General features: G+C 42.7%; 1 protein-coding gene across 1 annotated transcript in view; it reads left to right on the forward strand.

Annotated features, from left to right (window-relative positions):
- The first annotated feature begins 536 nt into the window (after nucleotides 1-536).
- The window catches only part of LAPTM4B (lysosomal protein transmembrane 4 beta), a 66239-nt gene continuing 42126 nt past the window's right edge, over nucleotides 537-24649 (forward strand). Inside the window, exon 1 of the mRNA XM_006900356.1 lies at nucleotides 537-713. Coding sequence (XP_006900418.1) covers nucleotides 615-713 — 99 coding nt within the window. The 5' untranslated portion in view covers nucleotides 537-614. The remainder of the gene's footprint in view (nucleotides 714-24649) is intronic.

Consider the following 24649-nt stretch of genomic DNA (forward strand, 5'->3'; position numbering starts at 1 on the left):
GCTTCAGCAGTGGTTCAAAGGACTGCAGTTGACCGGAATTACAAGATGCAGTTCCTCGCACCCTCCCTCCCAGCCCTCGAATGTTGACAGCGTTGCAAAATAACAACACTGACACCATTGCATGTACGGGTTATCTGCAAGAGACGAGTTATCTGCAAGAAAGAAGAGGAATAAAGCCCAACCAACGGACCGTGAAAGAATCTCAAAGCCACAATAGAGTTGACACAAGCATCAAGAAATAAAAAAGGAAGTCTCTGAAGCCCACTGCTGGCGAGGCCGGGAGCCCGCGGAGCCGCAGAGACGATTTATTTGTTTACACGCGGCTCGTGGTGCCTGCAGCCAGCTCCCGCCGCGGTGACGTCACACGCCCGGGCGTGGTCACGTGACAGGAGCCCCGCCTCCCGCCGCCCCGCCTCGCGAGCGCAGTGTCCCGGCGCGGCATTCCCTCGGTCGGAGCTACTAGGAGCTAGTGCAGCCGAGCGGTAGAGGCGGGGGAACCGACAGCGGCCGAATCGCGGGGCCAGGCCGGAAGCCGAGTGGCCGGTGCTCCGCAGTCAACGCGCCTGCAAACTTGGACGTGCATTCGCGCAACTGCGCCCGAGGCTCGAGCGGTGATGAAGATGGTCGCGCCCTGGACGCGCTTCTACTCCAACAGTTGCTGCCTGTGCTGCCATGTCCGCACCGGCACCATCCTGCTGGGCGTCTGGTACCTGGTGAGCGCGGCCGGCGAGGGGCGCGCACCTGCCGGAGACCCGGCTTTCCCGGGCGGCCGGAGCCTGCCTGGCTTCTCACGCCCTCAAGTGGATGCCCGGCCCTGCTCATGCCGGCGCCAATCCGCCTAAAGTTGTATTATTAGAAACTTAATTCTCCGGGTGAGCTGTCGCCAGTCCCCCGCGGCTGGGCCAACCCGTGGCGGGGGGCGCACAGTCCTCTACTGCCCGGGGCCGATCCAGCCGGGGACCTAAGTGGGAGCGTTTAGCAGGGGGTGGGAGGAGTGGGATTTGGAGAGTCGGAAGATGCCCAGAAGCTTCCAGTTGTCCCGAGAGCGCGTCTTAGCCCAGCGTGTTCCCGTGAAAGTGCACTTAGGGGCCCTAATTCGGACTCTATCCACGGAGCACGTGTTTCCTTTCTTTATTTTAAAAATCCTTTTGACTTTGTTCTTTGGATGAGCTCAGCCGGCTATCTTTGAGGTGACTGGGCATATTTTCTAGCGCCTTACTGGCGCTCTGGTTAGAGTGTTGCGTTGCTAAACGAAAGGTTGGCAGTTTGAACCTTCCAACGGCTCTGGGAGCAAGAGTTGGCGTCCATAGGGATTTTCAGCCTTGGGAACCCTGTGGAGTAATTCTGTTGCATCCTGTGTCTGTAGGCATGCTGTGTGTGAATGGATCAGAACCGACTGGTGGCCAGGGATCCGGTGGGTTTTGTTTGTCGTTCTTGCCTTGTGTCGTTGGAGACTTGGAATGCCTGTTCTTCCTGCCAGCCTTATTTCTCCTGATGAGCTTTGCACGCCCTAATTTACACATTCTGATGCAGATTGGAAATGGCTGGAGATCCTGTTGTTGTGAGCCAGTCCCCCCCACACCTGTTTGCTTAAAAAGGCTTTTCTGGAGGCAGGATTTGCTTGTGAATCGCAGTTCTTTAGCTTGCCTGGGAAACCGTCTTACACCCACTTAACCTCTTTCCTATCCCATTTGCAGATAGATGATCCCTGTACCTAAATCACAAGCAAATCTCTGTTACATTAAAAACAAAATTGTAGCTTAAAGGATCTCCTTTTACAGGGAGCAATCTTTGTCAGAAGTAGTGAGGAACTTAGAGGCTTTTTTTTTAATTAAATGAAAGTTTACAAGGCAAACTTAGACTTCAGTCATTCATGCGTGTATTATTTTATAACTAATTACAGTACCCACAGCGTAACCACACTTTCCACTTCCCTTTTGTGATTCCAATTTCTATTAATTCTTCTAATCTACACCTTCCTGCACTCTGTGCTTTATCTGTGGGTGGATCCTGGTCTTTTGATCTTACAGTTGATTGATTATTCTAGGGAGTGATTGCAGGCCTCCTCATTTTACAGTCCTTTCTATTGTTTGGCTGAAAATTGAGCCACTAGCATGAGGATTTTGTTCCAGGTTTTGATGGAGGCTTGCCCACTGCCTGCTCAAGGTTGATGGTTGGCGCCTCCAGACTGCACCAACATAAGTCAGTCTGATTCCACTTCGACTTTAGTTTTGTGACATCATGATGAGGAGGTAGACCAGAGGCGCTTGGCAAAGAAAAACCACCACATAGAGAGGAACTGCCTTAGAATCAGTATTCAAATGGCTACAGAACTTTTCATTGAGGGGGGAATCACCTTAATCACAAGTGAGTTTTTGTTGATTCGTATTTAATACTGTGGTAATTTTTTTACGTAATAAAGACATTATGTCGAGCTGTGAACTCATTTCTTCACACCTTTTAAGTAAAGCATGCACCCTTCCACCAGTGTTCTCGGCTATTTTTAACTTTACATTTCCTTTATTGTCTGTCATACAATAGACATGTAAAAGTCTCCATCCATTATGTGGGGCTTCATATTGTTCGCTGTGAATATAGAAAAGACATCAGTGTGGTAGCTCAGTCCTAACTGCCAAGAAATGCGTCTGGGTGGCCTCAAATATCAAGAGTGCTTTTCTTGGTGATCAAGACAGTGTTTGATACAGACGTCTTGTGTCCTCCTTGAAAATGCTACGTTCTGCAGATTTGCAAAGTGCATCAGTGAATGTAATTTGTAAAATCTGGGACACTGCATTAGGCAAATGTACTACATGATCTACTGTAAAGATAAATCTCCTTGAAGCCTGTTGTTGGCCGTGATCCCACCAGCCGGTGTTGGGGTGATAAAAGACGTGCTCTCTGCCTGCTTTGTCTACTGTTCCGACATGCTCTGTGCGGAAAGCTGTTTTTGGAGTGCGTGTCTTAGCATCAGGGACTATCTGGCCCTTTTAAGGATAATTAGGTAAAAACGCCACGTTAAGTGGACTCAATATGGAAAACTGGAGTAGTCTTTGTAATAAAGGGCTTTTTCATTTTAGAAAATAATTTAGACCTTTCTTGAAAAAAATGAATATCCCCTCTTATATAATTGCATTTTTTTGACAACTAGTGTGGCCTAGGAGCAGTCACTGAAGATCAAGGCCCTACACTTCCTCCTTCCCACATTATCTGGGTGGAGTGGGGTTTGCTCTTAGGAAGGGGGAGAATTTTTCTGGGAAAAAAGGATAGAGTTATGTGCAGATATTTCAAACAGGAGCCACAGGAAAGGGTTCTAGAAGCCCTAATGGTGCAGTGGATAAAGTGCTTGGCTGCTAACTGAAAGTTTGGTAGTTTTGAACCTACTAGGTGTTCCATGGGAGTAAGTGGATTTGGTTTATAAGGGCTCTTTTCTAAATTAATAAATAGTTGCCTGTTCTACCAGATTGGTAAACCAGATCTTTTAGCAGAATTTTTTTATTTACTGAGGGAGATCTGGTGACCTAATGATTAAAGAAGCCATGCTGCAGCCTCCACGGCCTCTGGTTTGGATACATTAGCTGCTGGAGAAGGATGGGCAGTCTCCGCCTGTGGGATTTACTGCCTCTGAAAACATTCTGGAGGATCAGCTATGAGTTGGTTCCAACTCGACAGTACACAACATTTACTAAATTCTTATGTGGCACGTACTGTGCTAGATACTTCCAGTGAGCTTAAACCTCCACACCACATTAATAGTGATGAGGTCAAGGCTATGAGAATTTAGGCAGTTTACTCAAGGACTTTTGGCAGACTTGAAGTCTGAATGCTCTTTGTATTATGTTAAAGCTTGAAAAGTTGTGTGTGTGTGTTTTCTTTCTGCCTGGGACTAGTAAAGATTCAAAATCAATCCAGAAACCCTCGAAGGCCATTTCTGTCCAGTCAGTTCAGATTCATGGAGACTTTCATCCAGTTTTCAAGGCTGTAAATCTTAATACTGGAGATTGCCCATCTTTCTCCTGAAGAGAGCAGCTGGTAGATTTGAACTGCTTGCCATGTAGTTAGCAGCTCAACACTTAATACACCATGCCATGAAAGATATCCCTAGTAAAGATCAGAAATAAAGAATATTGAGTTTAAGTATTTACATTAGGCATATTTTGAGGGTTTTTAAAAAAATTATTTCCTTGATATATAATTTACACACTACAGTGCAGAGGTATTAAGTTTGCACTAGATGAAGCAGATAAATACATAAGCTTCAGGAACATAACCTTAAAAGAACACTTTCGGGAGCTCTGGTGGCCTAGAAGCTGAACTGCAATCCCAGAGGTACGCGGTTTGAATCCACCAGATGCTCTGTTGGAGAAGGAGGGGCAATCTCCTCTTGTACCAGTCAGATCAGATTTGACGGGACACAGTCAAAAGAATTATAAAAAAAACCCCAAAAAACAAAAAAAAAAAAACCCCAACACATTTTTTAGGGCCCCAGAAAGCTCTTTTGTGTCTCTTCCTAGTCAGTTCCCAGCATACGCACGTCTACTCCATTGACCACCATGGCTAAGTTTTGCTTATTTATATAAATAAATAGCAGAAAAAGAGCATACCAGACACACTCTTTCATGCCTGGCTGCTTTCACTTCACATAACATCTTTTAAACTCATTGATGATGTTTATAGGTGTCAGTGATTCATTTCTGTTCACTACTCAGTATTTCTCTGTTTGCTGGGTGGTAGTCATTTGCATTGCTGCCACTTTGGGGCCATTCTAGATAAAGCTCCTCAGAACTATTTTTTTCTTCTTCTTGTTACGTACTACTGTCGAATCAGATCTACTGACGCAGGAGGAGCTTGCCCCTCCTCCAGCAGGGTATCTGGTGGATTCGAACTGCGCACCTTTGGGATTGTAGCACAGCTTCTTGCCACTTGGCCACCAGAGCTCCCTTAGAACTATTTTTTTTTTAGAGTAAAATAGTAAAGATAGAGAATAAAATAGTAAAGATTAGAAAGTTAAATCCCTAAAGGGACTTCTGTCCCTGAAAGGAAATATGGAGGGGAGGCCCTACATTGAACTCTCTGTACAAGACTTATAGGAGGACATAGATCTTAATATCTTTGGGTATGCTAGGAGTGGAATTGGGATCATTAAATAAATGTATAATAGCTTTATTAGAAAAGAACATTTAATTTTTCCAGAGTAGTTCTCTCATTTTGTAATCTCACTGTGAAGGGATTTCTGGTGGCCTAGCAGGTAAGTAGTTAGGCTCTCAACCCATAGGCATGCAGGTAGGTTTAAATCCACCAACTGCTCCTTGGAGACAGATGGGCAGTCTCTTTCCTCCGGAAACCCTTTGGAGGGTCCGCTATAAGTTGATTCTGACTCGACACACAAGCACATAACAATCGGCAGTGGGTGACATTCCAGCTGTTCCTATCTTTACCACCATTTGTTGCTTGCTATCTTTGTTAATGTTGACCCTCTGGTGGAATGTAGTAGTAGCACCTGGGGGTTTTAATTTGCTTTTCTCTGATAAGTAATGCTGCAAGTAACACTATTTTTTTTTAAATTGACCCATTATATCTGTATCTCCTTTGTGCTAAAATATTTCACATTTTTAAAAATTTTTGTTTTCTGTTACTTTGTAGGAATTATTTCCATATTTTGCATTAAATATGAATGTTTTGTTAAAATTTTGCTTCCTGCCTATATGTAACTTGAGTATTCATTTTAATGGTATTGTTGATGAACAGAAATTTTTCATTTTGTTGGAGTTGAATCTGTCCATTTTTACAAATTTTACAGTTGATACTTTTCTGTATCCTAAGAAACCTTTGCTTACGTCAAAAGTTGTAAGGATTTTGCCTTGTGTTTTCTTCTAGAAGCTTTTTTTTTAATTTTAGCTTCTACATTTAGATCTACAATTAATTTCAAGTTAATATTTGTGTATGATGTATGAGGTGGTGGTTAGAGGTTTGTATTTGTATTTATTTGAAAAGGACAGTTTTAGCAAGAAACCTAAAAAAGAATTATGACACAAACCCAGCCAACTGAAGTTAATAAGGCAATTCTGACTCATAGTAGAGGACAGAGAAGTGCCCAGGGGTTTTCCAGGACTGGATCTTTACAGGAGACGGCCACGGCTTTCTCCACACAGAGGCTGGTCTGTGTGAGTCTCGACTCTTGGGTTATCAACTGACCATTTTCATAACCACCACACCAAGGCTGCTCAGTTATTACATAACCTTTCGTAATTATGCTCCTTTTGGAAAGACACATGACTTACTTTCCATGGGCTGCTGTAACAAAACACCACAAGGTGAGTGCCTTTCGTGAACAGGAATGTATTTTCTCACAAATCTGCAGGCTGAAAATCAAAGTGCTTAACTTTAAAGAACAGAAATGAATTGTCTCACAGCTCTGCAGGCTAAACATCTGAATGAAGAGCTGCAGCAGACCTGTTTACTCTTGTTCTTCCTTGTCCTTTTCAGCTCAGGCAGCCCTGGGAGTTTCTTAGAATTCTTTGGCTTTTAGGCAGATCCGATATGGTATCTGCCTCCTTTGTGCAAGCTCTTTCGGCATCTCTTCTCTTATATAAGTCACCACTCAGGAGGGATTGAGACCAACCCCACTGCTGTTTGACCTCATTAACTGATAACAAAAGAAAAGCACATTTCCAAATAAGGTCACATTTACAGGTTCAGGGATTAGGACGTTAGTGTATATAGATACATATATTTTCTAGGGGAATACAAATAATTTACTTATAGGATGAAAGCATCTTCACAAAGAGTAAAAACTGACCAATCCTGGTTTCAGAAAGATGTGCAGCACGATTGTGATGCTGTCTTCTAGGATTTCCTTTTTAACTAAAATGTAACATTCCAGCCTAAATGTATTCACTTCTTTCTCAGATTTGCCATCCCTTACATTCCCTTTCATCATCTATCTAGATGTCCCAGCTATATGCCTCAATCTCTTTTATTCTCTTTGTGTGCCCTGTTGATTTGTGCTCAGTCTCCCTCCTCCCTGTCTCCTCATCCTGCAGTTCTTCTTCTTGCTACGTTTTCTTTAGCTCTCACGGGGCCATTACAATAGCATGATAACTGGCCTCCCTGCGTCTAGCTCTGCCATCAATAATCCTTTGCTTATTTCCCCCCCTATTCTTTTGTGATACACCTTCTTGAGGTATTTATCTCAAATATAGATATGAACTTCTCATGTACTTTTGAGAAATGTTGACTCCCTTCTTTAGGGAGCTCTTTGTTCTATGGCCAAAGCCAAATTTGGTTTACTTTTGCTGAAATAGTAAACATGGTAGCGCTCCCATCTGTCCTATCCCATTTCCTTTCAGTCTTACTCCTTTTTGACTACAAATTGTGGTGGCTCTGAGCTAGTATGTAAGCCCTCCCTCCTGAGGTCACCCTATGGTTTGATGAGTTTATTACCTGTACATCTCGGAATCCAACACTGGAGCCAGGAGTATGTGCCAGGGATGTACTGATTGTGTTAGGTCATGGATTTCCCTCGCTCCCTTTGAACTTGGATCAGGAAGATTGTGACTAGGCTGAGATTCATTTTACTTAAACCACCAGATTGTGAGTGGAGAACTGGGTAAATTCCCAAAGAATCAAACTATTACTAGAAGGAAGTAGAATGGGGGACAATAAAACCTCATCCTACTTGGATCCACTTGGTACCAGCAGTCAGGAGATCAAGAGACGTATTACCTTGGGAAAGTCTGTAGTCAGTGACCGCTCCAAATTACTGAGGAGCAATGTTGTCACGTTGAAGACATGATTCAGGCTATGGTCTGTTCATTCACTTTCTCTGCATCTGAGAGCTGGATGACAGAGGAAGAATTGATGCCTTTGAGCTATGATGTTGCCAAAAGAACAAACATATATCGTGGAGAAAGTGCAGCCTGAGTGCTCCTTGGAGGCAAAGATGACAGAACTTTGTCTTACATATTTTGGGCCTGTTGCTAGGAGAGGCTCTTCCGTGGAGAGGGACATCATGCTTGGAAAGGTGGAGGAATGGCAGAGAGGACGACCCTAAACCAGGTGTATGTCAGAATGATGAGACGGCGCAGGGTAGGACAGGGTTCAGGTCTGTTCATAGGGTTGCTCTGTGTCATAATTGACTTGACAGCACCTAACAGGTAAGTGACAGGGAACTCTGCTGGCATAGACCACGGGAAGTTGTGCTGAGTCAAAGGTGAAGCTTCTGGTGGTTTGAATGCACCAGCAGCTCCATGGCTGAAAGATGGGCAGTTTCTTCTCAAGTGTTTTGCAGACTTTGAAAGCTTATGGGAGGGTCAGGTACGAATCGGTTCTGACTGGAGCAGTAAGATAAATGATGATGATGATGAATCGGTTCTGACTGGAGCAGTAAAATAGATGATGATGAAGAAGAAGAAATATGCATCCGCCTCTTCCTAAATTATTCTGGCTGCTGCTGTAATTACTAGCTGCACTCTTACCTGGGGTCAAAGCAACATAGCATATCCAGGTCAGGAACTCACGTGGCATTTGGTATGGAGTTAAAACTGCAGTTAAGTCTTGCACAAGCCAAATGCTTTAAATGTTAAGTTCAGGTACTCAGTCTCGTTCACATGTGTTTAGGAACTTAGTCCTTCTGAGAGACTCATTGTGGGTAAGGTTAGCCTCCCTTGGATTTCCGAGGCTATAAAGGGAACAAATGAATCATCTGTCTCCTGTGGAGCTGCTGCTGGATTCAAACCTGACCTTTCGATTAGCAGCCTAACATATAACCCACTGGGCCACCAGGGCTTCTTCATAGAGTAGTTGGCTGTGTGTCAGATTATATAGAAGAGATCAGAGTTTTCTCACTGGCTTTATTACTTGGTCTTTCAAAGAATTAATTCATCGTGAAAGTCACAGTTTGTGGACCTAAGCCTGATTTTCTCTGAGAAATTCTGGTGTGATAAGTATTGATTTTTGTCTGGGTAGTATTTTGGGACAAACTGACAGTTTATATTTGTATAGTGATTGGTAATTTTTCACAGCTGTTCTTACTTAGATCCCAGAGGCATGCTAGGTGGTGAGATGCTCTTCAAAGATGAAGAATTTCTTTCCGGCTGTCAGATTCTAGGTCTTGGCGAAGAATTCCAGAGTGAAATATGGACTGATAACATGGTACTTAACCCTTATGGCCCAGTATTTCCCCCAGTGACTTAGATTGTGGAAAGCTGAAAAGCTAGATTAAGGAGTTTACGTTTTATTCTGTAGGTGGTACAGAGCCATTAAAGGATTATGAACATAGCTGTGATATGATGAAAGGAGGCTTTAAGGAAGATTAAGGTAGAATTCTTAGAGATGGCTGAAAATCTGTGTTACAGGGGGTTAGGGAGGAAAGTGTACAACAGTGAATGAATGAAAATCCAAGTTTTCAGTAAACTTGTTAAAATATCAGTTAAAAAAAATCAGTATATTACAGCCCTCAGATGTGAGGTACCCAGCATACCATTTTCTCAACGTAGATTTCACATTGCTCATAATAAGGATGTGATTGTTATCAATCAGTGGATGATACATATTTGCAACTATTTTTCTGTTGATAAACTAGAGAGAGCTTGATTACAAAGATAAGGATGTTAAAGATTAGAAAGAAAGCACATAGAGTGCCATCCATTTGACTCTTCCATTTATTAAATCAAACCTCTCGTCCTGAAAGACTCCTACCCATTGAACTTAGAGTAGACTGGCATATAAAGCCAGAAATTTCCATTTATTTATACTCTGTGGGAAAATACAAATATTGTTGAGATGACTACTTCTGTCCTTCGTCCTCTGTCGTCTTTTCCTTTCAAGGACATTAAATTGCAGTAGTCAGACAACTTGAATATTTAATAGCCTTTTTATGAAGATGGCTTCAAAAAAGAAATAGCAAAACATTCCAGTCTAAAGAGGTCAGTTCTCTAGACCAGAGCAGCAGCTCTTTTTTTTTTTAAAAAAAAAAGATTTGTAGCTAGTTCTTTGTAAGGTTCCAGTTTAGATTACTTTACCATTAATCTAAGAAGAGTCTCCACTCTTCTTGGGTGATGTTGACATCTCTGGTCTCCTTTTTTGTTAATATTTACTTTTAGCGTTCTTGATTTTTTATGGCATAGCTTAAGCTGCTGTGACAAAGAGAGGTATAAAAGCTGTCCTTACACAAGATACACGTGTATTTCTTCCTCGTGTTGACAGTCCAGGGCGGCTTCGCAGATGTCATCATGAGCTCATCCAGAAATCCAAGCTGGTGAAGCAATTCTGCGCCCCAAGTATGTGGACTCTTCCTCTGGGTCCGAGGAATGGCTTCATTTAGCCTTGTCTGCTTGCTTCCCCGGCTGGAAAGGAGAAGTAGTACCTGGAGGACAAGTGTCTGTTTATTTTGGGATATGAGATGGAAGTCTCTGACACACACACACACACACACACACACACTCACACTCTCTCTCTCTGACTCTCACCCACTCACTCACTCGCTCACTCACTTATTCAGTCTCTTGTTTATATCCCTGCAGCCAAAACCACTTCTCCCCATCTGTCTCTCAGTCATATTTTAGTGGCATGTATGTTGATAGGATGAGGGAATCCATGTCACCAGTGTTTCAAATACTAACAGGGTCACCCAAGCAGACAGGTTCTGGAGACTAAGGTAGACTAGAATGAAAAGCCTGGCAATCGATTTTTGAGTAAGTGGACTGCAACTCATAGCATAGCGACCCTGTGACCAATAACTGGAAACCTTGCCCCATCCTGTTCCATCTTCACGGCCCCTGCCATACTCAAGCCCAGTCTCATGCAGTCATTGTCCACCCCTATCATTGAAGATCTCCCTTTGCTACTCTGACTCTGCACATTCTAAGCAATTTATCGGTGAGAAACCTGTAGATCATGAGAATATTATTTTATAAAGTGATGAAAAAAATCCTCTAGGTTGGAAGACGCTCAAACTATACAGTAGTTGCAAGAATAGACTTGAACGTACCTGTGACCAGGAAGATGGTTCAGGACCAGACATGGCTTCATTCTGTTCTTCTGTTGTCATGAGTAAAGTCCCAGCCAACACACATGACCAGACTTCAAGACAGTTTAAAAGATGTTACATTTAACTGAGTATTATGTACTCAGTTAAGTCTGTTATTGCGAAGGAAGGAGAAATTAGATTTGCGGAAGATTTAGTGATCTGACAGACCACCTCAGGGCAGGCTTATTTCTTAAGTACTCGAGGAATAACCTCATCTCTCTGTTGTCCACTGTGTCAGAAGCTATCTGTAAATCAAAGTCTTAAATCCACTGAGCTTGTTCTCAGGTATTTTAGTTTCCTTTTTAAATTGAAGTCAGTAAGTCTAATATGTATCACAAAGCCACTTACCTAAGTCGTAAAATGGTTACGATCACTGAGAAAACTATTTAATATGCAAATTTTCCCCAAGGTATGTGCCAGTAATGGAGTTTTAATTGACTTTTAGAATATATAAAAAAGATCTTTAAAAAAAGAATACAACCTAAATAACAGTTTCTATATGAAAACACAAATAGATAATTAGAAAAATAAGAGTTAAATAAAACTATGGGTGACTCCAAAAACTCACTGTTCTTGTGGGTAAACACATCCTGTCTTGGGGGAGGAGGGGTGGGTAGGTTGCAGAAATTTTAAGCCCATATTCTTCCTTTCTCTTTCATCTTTCTGTATTAACAAATAAGCACTGAATACTACTTGAGTGTTAGCTGTTTTTTTGTTTGTTTGTTTGTTTTTATTATTAAATTTTATTAGTTTTAATGAACATTTACAGGGATTTGGGGTTTTCATTCCTTCATTGCTGCACCATTCTCTCTACCCTCCTCCCCAGTTTGTTCTTCTTCCCCGCCATCCGAGTGTCTGTTTTAATTGTCCAATTGCCACAGTGCTTGTCAAAGTCAGTTCTGATTAATCTCCTTTGTCGGTGTGTCCTTTGCCATTCCCTATCACTCCTCCCTGAGAGAGACTTCACCCTGATTCATAAGGAAAAGGGGATGGTGTATTCTCTTAGCTACTTCCTGCTGAAAAGGGACGCTGTGGGCTTCAGGGTGAAGATCTTCTCTCACTACTCTAAAGGGCCCCTTTGGCAGTAGGAAACACAGAGACACAATGGAGATTGATTTTGGAATTTAGATGCACTCTTATTGATTGTGCTTGGCCGTACATGTTCATATCCTTGAAGATGTATCATGGGGGTGTTGCAACCTAGAAGACACAAATTTGACTAACAAGTTATAAGTACATGAGTCAAAAATTATGGAAAAGTAAAAGAAAGGATTCTTTCATTGTTTTACAAACCCTCCCCCAGGTCCCCTCCACCATGTAGCCCTCGCTCTAGACTCCTGTGATGACAGAAATACCTAGTCACATATCTCTTTTAAACAGTTTTCTCCCTCTTCTGTTTCAGTGCAGTATACATTATTGAACCCATCTTACTCATTCTCTCCCCAACCCCAAGGTTAGTCCCATTCTACAACAGTGGCATCATGTAATATTTGTCCTTTTGTGACTGGGATATTTCACTCAGCATAATGTTCTCCAGAGTCAACCATTTTGAATCATATTGCATGAGTTCCTTGTTTTTCAGTGCAGCATAGTATTCCATTGTGCGAATATACCACAGCTTCTCTAGCCATTCGTTTGTTGATGGGCACTTAGGTTGTTTCCAAATCCTTGCTATTGTGAACAAAGCTGCAATAAACATGGGTGTGCATATATCTGCTTGGATGTCAGCTGTGTTCTCTTCAGGGTATATTCCCAGTAGTGGAGTTGCTGGGTCAAATGGTATCTCTATTTGCAACTTTTTGAGAAAGCGCCATACTGCTTTCCACAGGGATTGCACCATTTTACTCCCACCAACAGTGAATAAGGGTTCCAGTTTCTCTACAACCTCGCCAGCATTTGTTGCTTGCTGTTAAATTTTGCTATTTTGACTGGGGTGAGATGATATCTCATAGTTGTTTTAATTTGCATCTCTCTTAGGGCTAGGGATTTTGAGCATTTCTTCATGTGCTTGTTACCCATTTGAATGTCCTCTTCGGTGAAGTGCCTGTTCATATCCTGTGCCCATTTTTCTATTGGATTATTTACCTTTATCTTGTTGTGGTGCTCAAGTATTTCATAAATTCTGGATATAAGTCCCTTATCTGATATGTTATTACCGAATACTTTTTCCCAGTCAGTGGCTTCCCTTTTTACCCTACTGGAGAAGTTTTTGGATGTGCATAGGGATTTGAGTCTTAGAAGATCCCATTCATCTATGTTATCTTCTCCCGGTTGTAGGGAGTGTTAGCTGTTGTGCTGTGTGCTCATGAGATCATGGTTATTCAGACTTGACCCAGTCTTAGAATGATAAATTTAGTGTTGTTGTTGTGTGCCATTGGGTCGCTTGCCACTCATAGCAACCCTATGTACAAGAGCCCTAAACCTTGCTCTATCCTGTGCCAACATCTCTGTCTCCAACACACTCATTCCCACCACTCTACTCACATAATCGATTTCATGCTGTTGGCTATATTGAATGGAGAAGGGGGCTTCAGTGGCCTACTAGGTGAGGAATTGCACAGCTACCTACTCTCCTCCCCCCACCCCCCAGGTCCCTTCTCCATTCAGCAGGAGCAGAAACAGATACATTCTGCAGAAAGTGAAACTAGAGTGCTCCTTGGAGGCAGGGTTGGTGAAAGTCACCATCCTTGCCTCCAAAGAGCACCCTGGTTGCACTCTATCCAAGATGAACTTATTTGTTCTTTTGAGAGTCCATGGGGATATTCAGTACTCTTCTCCAGCACTACAATTCAGAGGCTTTGATTCTTCTGTCATCCTTATTCATTGTCCAACTTACTGATACTTAGCAAATAATTGAAAAGACTACAATTTGGATGGGGTGCACCTTAGTCTTTAAACTGCAGTCTTTGCCCTTTAGCGTTTTGGAGAGGTCCTTGACAGCAGGTTTTCCCCATTGTAACATGCCTTTTGATTTCTTGACCACTGATACCAAGAGTGTTGCTTGTGAATACAAATAACATGAAATTATTGACACCTTCAATCATTTCTCCATTTATCATGATGGTGCCTGTTGCTTCAGTGGTGAAGAATTGTTTTGTTGATGCTGAGATGCAGTTCATATTAAAGGATATTTAGCTTCATATTTAAGGCTGCTTAGCTTTTGTATCTTTCCAAAGGAGTTGCTGGGTGGCACAAGAGGGTAATAAACAATAAGCTTACTGCTAATGGATGACTTTGAGGTTCAGGTCAACCCAGGGGTGCTGTAGAAGAAAGACCTTGATCTATTTCTGAAAATCAGCCCTTGTACCCTGGGGAACGCATCTGACACATACATGGGGCATTTCAAGGCAGACTCAATTAGCTCGACAGCAACTGATTGAACAGGACAAATAAGTGAAGTCTGATGATAAGGGGAAAAGTGTAGTTAGAAGAAATCCACTTTAATAACAGAAATACCACAGACCTTTTGTGAAAATGTTGAAAAAGAATTAGTACATTTCAAGATGTACTTCTTTGGATTCTTGTTGCTTTCATTTGAAGATATTTCTTGTCTAGCTTTTAACAAAAGAAGGTAAACATGAATCTTACAACTATATGCTTCTATTAGTAGCAAAGAATTCATAATTTATTAGATATTTTTAATTACTTTGAGAATAGCAAAGCACAGTGCTCTTCAGAAGCCATCTACTTTTGAAGTAATTGGATACTGTTTTCTCTTTAATAAAAGCAACAGTATCAGATATTAACATCTCTGGAGAATGTTCCATTAACTAGATTGGCACTGATGAATATTTATAGCAATTGAGGACAGAAGAAAGGAGTGTGCAGTAATCCTGATGACAAAATATTTCTTATTCTGTGGCTTTCTGATGGCATAGTCCACCCAGTGTTACATTAGCTACTTCTTCCTCCCCCCAGTAGTTAGATAGATTATGACTTCTCATTAGGTTTTGATTTTCATTTGACAAGATTTTTTTTTTTTAACTTTCAGGTCAAGAGCCTTGGTGGTGGCTTAGACAAACAAAAAGGCTGCTAGTTTAAAACTGCTCTGGGTGAGGATAAAATTTGGTGATTTTCTCCCACAAAAGATATCCCCTAGGATACTCCGTGGGACAGTTCTGCTCTGTCCACTGGGCCTGCTGTCCCTCAGCACTGACTCAGTGGTACACAGCAGCTGCTACCCATGTTAGATTTTAAGAAACTTTTTTTAGTTGTTAGTAAATTTTTGTCTCCTTTTGGTTTCTAAATGAAATGAAAAATTTTTCTCCCCATTGGTTAAGTGTGTGACTACCTCTTTTTTGTCAGCCAATTCTGCTTTATGAGTTTTATCTCTCTTTGATAAGGAGTTACGGTAATAAAATATTCTTTTATATATTAAAAGTAAACATAAAGTAGTACCACATTCGGCAATCTTTAAAGCATATTTTATGATAATCTAAATTGTTGGAGTAAAATGATTACTCATCTTAAACAAATACCTTTCTGGCCCTTTGCAGGGTTTCTGAGACTCTTGGCTCTGAAAGACTCTTGGTGTCCAAGCCTGTCAATCACCAGAGTAGAGAACGTCCATGGTCACCCTCAGCATGGCCAGCAGATTTGAATCAGTGGAGAGGTTCCCTTGGTCTACACCATGTAGGAGCAATAGTGATTTATTATTTTGCACTTTATGTGCTTTCCTAGATGCCAGACTGCCAACTCCCTAATACTTGTGACTTTTCTGCATAGCATTTAGGACCCCACATTTCATCCTAAGCTGCTCCTTGGGCAATAGCTGTGTTTTCACTTTCAGAGGTTCAGAATGTTAGCACAGGAGAGGAAGCTTACTCCCCAGGACGTGATCCTTTACCTTTGCTTTCCAGACATCTTTGTATTAGTCAGTGAGTCCCTGATTCTGAATATGTAGTGGCTCTCAGCCCGAGATTGAGGTCAGATCAGAACCAAGTCTGTTCATAGGGGTTGGGTTCCTTCTGCCATGGGTCCCCCCACCGCACTTTCCTTACTTCATTGGTTTCCTTTGGATGCCACATTCCCATCAGCTTGAGACATGCTATGGAGCATCTTACGGAAAATCATTCTAAGACTTTGCACGGATTGTGAGCAAGGCGGCTTTCTGGGAGGAAACTGGATGGTGGAAAAGGGTCCCAATGGGATCTGCACTCAAAGGGAACATAGAGTCTCCTGAGTAACGTCATGCTTCCCCTGAAGTCTGTAAGGTGCCTAGTGCTTGCTGGCGAGTCAGAGCTGACTCATAGCTGACCCGCCAGGGGGTTTTCAGAAGCAGGTAGTTGCACAGAGGGAGATAATCCATCTTTCTCCCTCGGATCATCTGGTAGAGTTATACTGCCTGCCTTTGGGATTGCACCAGAGCTCCCTCATCTGTAATGTGGAATGGTGGCATAACCCCTGTCTTGGTTTGTTAGTGTTGCTGGAACAGAAGGATCACAAGTGGGTGGTGGTGGTGATATGTGCCGTCGAGTTGTTTGCGACTCATAGCGACCCTATGTACAACAGCCCTAAACCCTGCTCTATCTAGTGCCAGTCTCACTGCCTCTGACACACCCATTCTGATTACCCCAGCCGCTGAATCAATCCACCTCATAGAGGGTCTTCCCCTTCTGCGCCGTCCCTCCACCCTCCCAAGCATGATGTCCCTCTCCAAGGACCTGTCCCTCCTTATAATATGTCCAAAGTATGTCAGACAAAGCCCCAGAATCCTTGCCTCCAAGGAGCAACCTGGTTTAACCATTTCCAGGATGAATCGGTTTGTTTTCTTGGCAGTCCAGGGTACATTCAATATTCTTCTCCAGCACCACAGCTCAAAGGCATCAATTCTCCTTCTATCCTCCTGTCATTGTCCAACTATCTGATGCATAACAAGTGATTGCAAAGACCATGGCCTGTACCAGGTGCACCTTAGTCTTCAGAGTGACACCATTGCTCTTCAGTACCCTGAAGAGGTCTCTAACAGCAGATTTTCCATCGCAATACGTTTTTTGATTTCCTGGCTGCTGGTGCCAAGAGTGTTGACTGTGGAGCCGAGCAAACTGAAGCTGTGAACACTCTCAATCTCTTCACCATCCATCCTGATGCTGCCAATTGATCCAGTGGTGAAAATCTTTGTCTTCTTGACATTGAGCTTCAATCCATACTGAAGGTTGCAGTCCTTGACCCTCTGCAGCAAACATTTCAGGTCCTCCTCAGTTTCAGCAAGCAGGGTTGTGTCATCTGCATAACACAGATTGTTGATAGATCTTCCACCAATCTTGACCCCACATTTCTCATAGAGCCCAGCCTCCCGGATAATCTGTTCTGCATACGGGTTGAAAACGTGTGGTGATAGGACACATCCCTGGCGTACGCCTTTCCCAGTTTTTAACCATGCAGTATTTCCTTGCTCTGTTCTGACGAGTGCCTCCTGGTCCAAGTATAGGTTTCGCATTAGAATGAGCAAGTGTTCTGGGATTCCCATTCTTCTCAGAGTCAGCCACAGTTTATGATCCACACAGTCAAACGCCTTTGCATAATCAATGAAACACAGATAGACATTCTTCTGGTATTCCCTGCTTTCAGCTTAGGTCTGTCTAACATCAGCTGCAATATCCCTAGTACCATGACCCCTTCTAAACCCAGCCTGGACTTCTGACAGTTCTCTGCTGATGTGCTGTTCCAGTCATTTTTGGATAATCGTCAGTAGAATCTTGCTTGCATGTGAAATCAATGATATCATTCTGTAGTTTCCACACTTGTTGGGTCACCCTTCTTTGGAATGGGAACAAATATAGATCTCTTCCAATCAGTTGGCTAAATGGTTTTTCTCCAGATTTCTTGGCACAGCTTGGTGAGCACATCCAGGGCAGCATCTGTTAGCTGAAATATGTCAATTGCTGTACCATCTATTCCTGGGGCCTTATTTTTTGCTATTCAAAGCAGCTTGAACTTCTTCCTTCATCACCATAGGCTCTTGCTCGTATGTGATTTCGTTAAATTCTTCTGTGTCTGCCAGTTCCTTTTGATACAGTGACTCAGTATATTTTTTCCATCTTCTTTTAATACTTCCTGGATCATTTAATATTCTGCCTAAAGCATCCTTGGTTATAGCAACTCGAGGTTTAAATTTGTTTTTCAGTTCCTTGAGCTTAAGAAATGCTGGACGAGTTCAACCCTTTTGGTTTTCTGACTCCAGCTCCTTGCACATTTCATTGTAATTTTACTTTGTCATTCTGCACTGCCTTTTGAAATCTTCTGTTCAGCTCTTTAGTATCTTGAATTCTTCCTTGTGCTTTGGCTTTTCTGCACTCCAGTGCAATATTCAGTTTCTTCTGAGATCCATTTTGATCTTTTCTTCCTCTTCTGTCTTTGTAATGACCGCCTGCACTCTTCCTGGATGATACATTTGACATCCTCTGACAACTCATCTGGTCTTCACTCATTAGTGTTCAAGGCCTCAAACCTGTTCCTGAGCTGGTTCTGAAATTCAGGTGGGATGAACTCAAAGTTATATTTTGGTTCCCGTGGATTCGGTTTAATTTTCCTCAGCTTCAGCTTGAACTTGCATATGAGTGGCTCGTGGTCTGTTCCACAATCAGCTCCTGGCCTTGTTTTCACAGCTGATACTGAGCTTCTCCAGCGGTTTTTTTCTGCAGATATGATCGATCGGATTCCTATGCATACCATCAAGTGAAATCCATGTGTATAACCTGCGTTTATGTTTCTTTTAAAACGTATTTGCAATGAATAGGTCATTGTGCAAAATTCAGTCATTCTGTCTCCAGCTTCATTTCTCTCGCCAAGTGCATGTTTTCCAACTACTGATTCTTCTTCTCTGTTCCCAACTTTTGCATTCCAGTCACCCATTATTATCAAAGCATCTTGACAGCATGTTCGATCGATCTCCAACTGTAAAAGTTGGTGGAAATCATCTATTTATTATTCTTTGGCTCTGGTTGTTGGTGCATATATCTGAATGATAGTAGTATTCACTCTACTTCTTGTACGCGTATGGCAGGTGGCATTAGTTACCATATTTCTTTTCTCACAGTTTAAAGGCTGGGGATTGCCTTTTTAGCCTCCAGTGCTAGAGAAAGAGCTGTTCCCTGTGGGAGAAATCCTGTTTGAGCTTCAGTGGTGGTCTTGGGAATGTGTCTTTCTTCCATAGGGGAGGCTTACTTGCTTAATTTATGCTTATTTATGCTCCTTTTATATCTCAAAAGTGGTTTAATTTAAGACACATGCTATGCTGATTAGCCTTATTCATGTAGCATTAGCCTTTGTTTCCAAATGGAATGACATCTATAGATAATTCTCATTGCCTTCAAGTTGGAACTGACTGGTAGCTGGGCCCTGAGAGTCCATAGAAAATCCAGTGACTTCTGAGGCTGTAAATTGCGTGGGACAAGATTGCCTCTAGATAGATATAGGGTTTGGTTTACGGCTTCTACTTTTGGGAGACACAATTCAGTGCAGAATAACATTATACAAATTTATGAGGCAAAACTACTTTAAATCATATAAAGTGGTCTGTGGTGTGGTGGCAGTTTCTTGAGTTCGTTCATCACCCGTGAAGAGTATATACGACAAGGCTGTACAGGTAAATATGAGAGACATGACCAGATTTCCGGGAGGAAAATTTACAATCCATTTTTTAAAAGAAATTTATTTATTATTATGTTCGTTTTAATAGGCACGTTTCATATCATGATTTAAACAATTTCCCTTTATAAGGTCCTTGCCATTTATAATTTCAGTATTTTAAAACATTGACTCTAATCTTGATATGTAAAGAACCATGGGAAACAGCTTGTTTTATGTTGGGTTTTGTTGATGTTACTATTTTTTTATATTCTATTATTATTTATTTTAATGAAAATTAACAGAGACTTTAGATTTCCATTCATTGATTGTTGCTCTTTTCCCCCTGCCCACCCCTCCCACCTATGCTACTCTTAATAGTCAGTCCTTGCTTACTAAGTCTGATAGACTAAAATTGTGCTGTTTTCTTTGTCTCTCAAGATTTCAGTCTGATGCTTTCCATTGTCAGTGTGTCACGTCTGTGTGAAGTCTTTCAACTCCACCTACCTCCCTCTCTCAAGTCACTAGTTAACAATTCCTTTCACTCTGATGGGAACATCCAATTTAAATTATTGTCTTCTCCACAGGATTAGAGACTGCCTTGGATGGATTTGCGCGCGCGCGCGCGCGTGTGTGTGTGTGTGTGTGTGTGTGTACACACACACATACATATATAAAAATAAGGTAACACCTTCCATATATTTGGTGATAATTATATAATGATTGTTTGCATGAAAAGATTAATGAACTCTGTTGTTAGGTGCTGGCGAGTTGACCATGACTCCTAGTGACCCGGTGAACAACAGATCTCAGCCCTGCCCTGTCCTGTGCCATCCTCATCATCTCTGACACCCTTGAGCCCACTGTTAGAGTCACTCTCTCAGTACACTATGGTGTATCCTTGAGTGTTGTATCCCTGTGTGTTGAGATGTATCCCTGTGTGTTGGAGCTGACCCTACAGCATGGGAGGAGATTACCCATCTTTCCTCTTTGGAGCGGCTGGTGGATCCAAACCTGCGGATTGGCAGCCCGACTAAGCCCAACTTCATAATTCTTATGAAGAATTCTGCTTGGTGGCTAGTGTCATTTTCTGGCTGTAAGATTCTGTTACTTGGTTATAATATAATGTAGCCATTATTCTTTTATTTCATGAACTCTGTGGGCATACTCTGCAGGAAATCGTACTGCTGACCCAAGCGTGGTTCAAATCCACCAGCTGCTCCAAGGAAGATAGATGGACAGTATCTGCCTGTGCCATTCACAGCCTTGAAGACCCAGCACAGGTCAGCTATGAGTTGGGTTTAACTCAATACAATGAGAGAGAGAGAGAGACTTTTGTTTCAGATTTTCATCATGCTAGATATCAACCCAAAGGTAGGCGATTCGAATCTACCAGCTCCTCCTTGTGAGAAAGACAGTCATTCTCTTCCTGGGTGATTTACAGCTTCTGAAAATCTGTTGGAGAGTCAGCTCTGACTCATTTCCAGTTGTACAACAATGAGAGAAAGAGGGATGTTTGCAATGAATTGCCTACAACTTTTCTGTACAGATTTCTGTTATTTTAAGACACTATCTTAATGTGTTTGAATGTTCTTAAGTCTCTTTTATATGGGGGACTCTTTAAAAAGTAGGACCGATGATTTAATTTTCAGTTATTTAGATTCAAGCTGCAAGTCTCACTTGTTTGGGATCTGATATATGCCTTACGGGTAAGGAGCACATCAGTTCTCTGGAGAGTATCCAAGGTCTTACCACCACTTACGGAATTGGATGGGAGTTGAATTTATTTACATATGGAGGTAATCATTGTCAAGAACAAGAAGAAATATGTGACACCACAGGAATACTGTGTAGCTAGAACAGAACAGTTTGTGCATGACAGACCAAAGCAGGCAAAGAACCCAGAGATAAGTGCACGTTAACTGATGGAAAAGAGAAATCTGTCCCTGCTCTTTCAGATTTAGATTAACTGTGGTTATCATATCATCTACTCCCAACAGTTCATTGTTAGTCAGAACTGATGATTACCGATCCCCATGTGTTCTCTTTCGAGAAGATCTTACTCAATGTTCCCAGGGCTTTGACTTCATTTGGCCCCTTGCATCTGAATGTTAGTAGCTAGCCATGGCTAGTCCTCCTCCCAACCCTTTCAACAGACAAAGGTCCTCATGAATCCCTCTACAATAGTCATCATCCGGGGTGTGCTAAATTCCCATCCATCAGTTGAGGTTTAACATAATAATGCAGCAAATACACGTTTGCATGCAGACCTTCTATTATGAAGAGTCTACTCTGTGATTAGAAGGACACAGTGGTGAGTCATCTGTGGTGTCTAATGACCCTGGTGAGCATCTTTGTACAATCTGTATTTCCTTTCTCTTGACTATCTCATAAAGAACAGAGCACCTGGAGGAGGGCAGAACCACGGGCCTGCAGTCAAAGGAAAAGGGCAGAAGGGCTAGTGCCCCAGGACAGATGATAATGATTAGTTAGATGCTTGGGTAGAGCCAACTCTAATATGGTTAGGAGATTTATGTCTAACCAGATGGACCATAGAAGAAAGATCTGCTTCTGAACAAACCATCCATTGGAGACGCTACAGAACACAGCTCTGTTCTGGCATGGGATGGTATTAGCTGGAATCAACTAGATGCCAGCTGGGTTTTTAGAGCAATTAGGACACAGCCAAGCGCAAGGAACCGGGGTACACCGTGGAGCGAGAAGGACACACTGAACTAGCAGCCATAGCTCTGTTGTCGGGAAATGATGAGAAGTGCTCACAGACCAAGCAGGAATTCATGTACGAAAACTCGTAGGCTGGCCGAGCTTGGGTAGGCAAACAGGAAAGTGTAGGGCAGGCAGAGATGCCAAAGAAGAGGCATAGAAGCCCCCTGGACAAGCTAAAACATGGTTATTTGGCCATGAGCAAGTACTTTCAGCACATTCTGTCCTAAGTCACCCTCAGACATCTCCCCTCAATCCAGTGTCTTTATTTCTCTCTGCTAATGGCTGTAATAGACCGTACATCTTAAAGCACCTGGCTTGTGGTCAGCTCAAGTCTCCAGAGGAACCCTAACTCCAATTTTGAGTTTTGACTTTGGATGACATTTTGAGGTCTTTCTGAATTTCCGCCAACCACAGGATAAAGGCCTTTTGACCCCAGAAATAAGTTGAAAGTAGGTTACCGCTTCCAAGCAGGCCTGCGGTCGATGTGCTTTTGTCTTCAGACCTGTGTGAAGAACCTGAAATAGTCCCATGATCTGTAAACTGCACTGCCCTGTTCTTACAGCGACCCCCCTCTCAGGTTTCTGAAACAGTCAATCTGTAAGGGAGGAGACTGCCCACCTTTGTCTCTCGGAGCAGCTGAGCAGCCCAGCACATGACACACCGCGCCACCAGAACTCCTCACTTAAAAGTTGGGTCCTGGTAACCATGACCATGATGTATGACTAGAAATGGCAAGTGCATGAGTTGGGACTGTTATCTCCACCTGGCCGGGGAACCAGGCCTGTGGATTTGACATCTGCAGTTACGTGCATGTGGTCCTTTACTTGCTTGTGTAACCCTGCCTGGTAGGTGGTAACCGCCATCAGTCATCAAATGGTGACAATCTTGTCCCCCCTTTGTAGACATTAAAGAAATGACTGTGATAGTGGACTTTCTTCAGCGTCATGCTGATGGCTTCCTTCATTCCAGAATGGTTTGTCTTTGACCTGTTTATGCCTTAATGAGTCTTTAAGTATGGCCTTGGCACTGTGGCACGTAGTTACCCAGGCATGAAATCTCAGCTACATTTGCATCTCTTGCTTTGTCCTTGCTTGTGTGTCTTAAATTGTGCCTCTTAACAACGGCCTTCAGCTTCAGAATGGCTCTCCCACACAAAACAGCAAATCTAGGGGAAAGCTACTTAACCTCCCAAAGTCACCTGTGAGATACAGATAACAAGCTATTTTATGGGGTTGTCATGAGAACTGGTGATGTAGTGGATAAGCCCTGATTAGCTCCCGGCCAGATGATTGCAGAAGCCTACAGCTCGGCTTCTTGCCTCCAGTTCAACCGACCCTGTGCTCTGCCAGTTTGATTTTCCTAATGATCACATCATTCCTTCCTCAGATACCTTGAAGGGGTCTCCGCTGGCCATTCGAGGAAAGCTCCCGTTTTTTGCATGGCCGTCAGGAGTCTGTAGCAGCTGGCCCCAGCCTGTTTCTTGCTTTATCCCCTACAGCTTGGACATGCCCCATGCTCCAGCCAAAGGAAACTACTTGCTATTCAGTACAAGCCTCATCCCAGAGCCTTTGCTCATATTGGAATTGGTTTTTTCCCCACATCTCTCTCAGGTTCCAAATCCTCATCTTTCCAGTCCTAGTCCAAATGGTGCCAGCTCAATTGCACCTTCCTGGCTGCCACCCCCACCTCCAGGCTTCGGTAAACCCCTTCTCTGAGCTTCCCTAATTCCACCTCTGACTCTTGTCATGCTTGCTGCTTCATGCTTTCTGTTAGACTTTTATGTTGGGTACGTGATTTATTTCACCTCACGCTGAGTCGTGGGGAGTTCTTTCTAAGCACTTAGCAGTGTGCCTGAGATGTTGTAGGCAATTAGTTAATGTATTTTGATGAGTGAACCAAGCATAGGATTAATAACAAGCTGATTAAGAGTTGACAAGTTCATTGAAACTGAACGGGCAGGAAAGCAGCCGCGCTGGCTGTACCTTTTCTGCTTAGATGATCCAAACAGATTCTTTCCTAATGCAAGCTGAGAGCTTCTCCGAGGTTTCTGTTAAGGTGAGAAGATGGTAACATCTCAGTCCTTCGTGGTGGTTTACACACATCTCTTCATTTGAACCCTACAATTTTCTATTTCTTAATATTCTCCATTGACATCTTAATGCTTCATAGAAAGCCCCAGCTCTGTTACATGTTTATCTCTTGCCCTCCCAATTCCTTACAATTTTCTCTATTCCAGCTTGCGACCAGTTGCTGTCGAGTTGACCCTTTGTCTTTCTGGTTCCTGGGGATTTCAGTGACTTTTGGAGGGTCTGCAGGCCTTTGTTCCAG

Source organism: Elephantulus edwardii, unplaced genomic scaffold (genome assembly GCF_000299155.1).
Source record: "Elephantulus edwardii isolate Elephantulus edwardi_28Jun2011 unplaced genomic scaffold, EleEdw1.0 scaffold00282, whole genome shotgun sequence".
Lineage (NCBI taxonomy): Eukaryota > Metazoa > Chordata > Mammalia > Macroscelidea > Macroscelididae > Elephantulus > Elephantulus edwardii.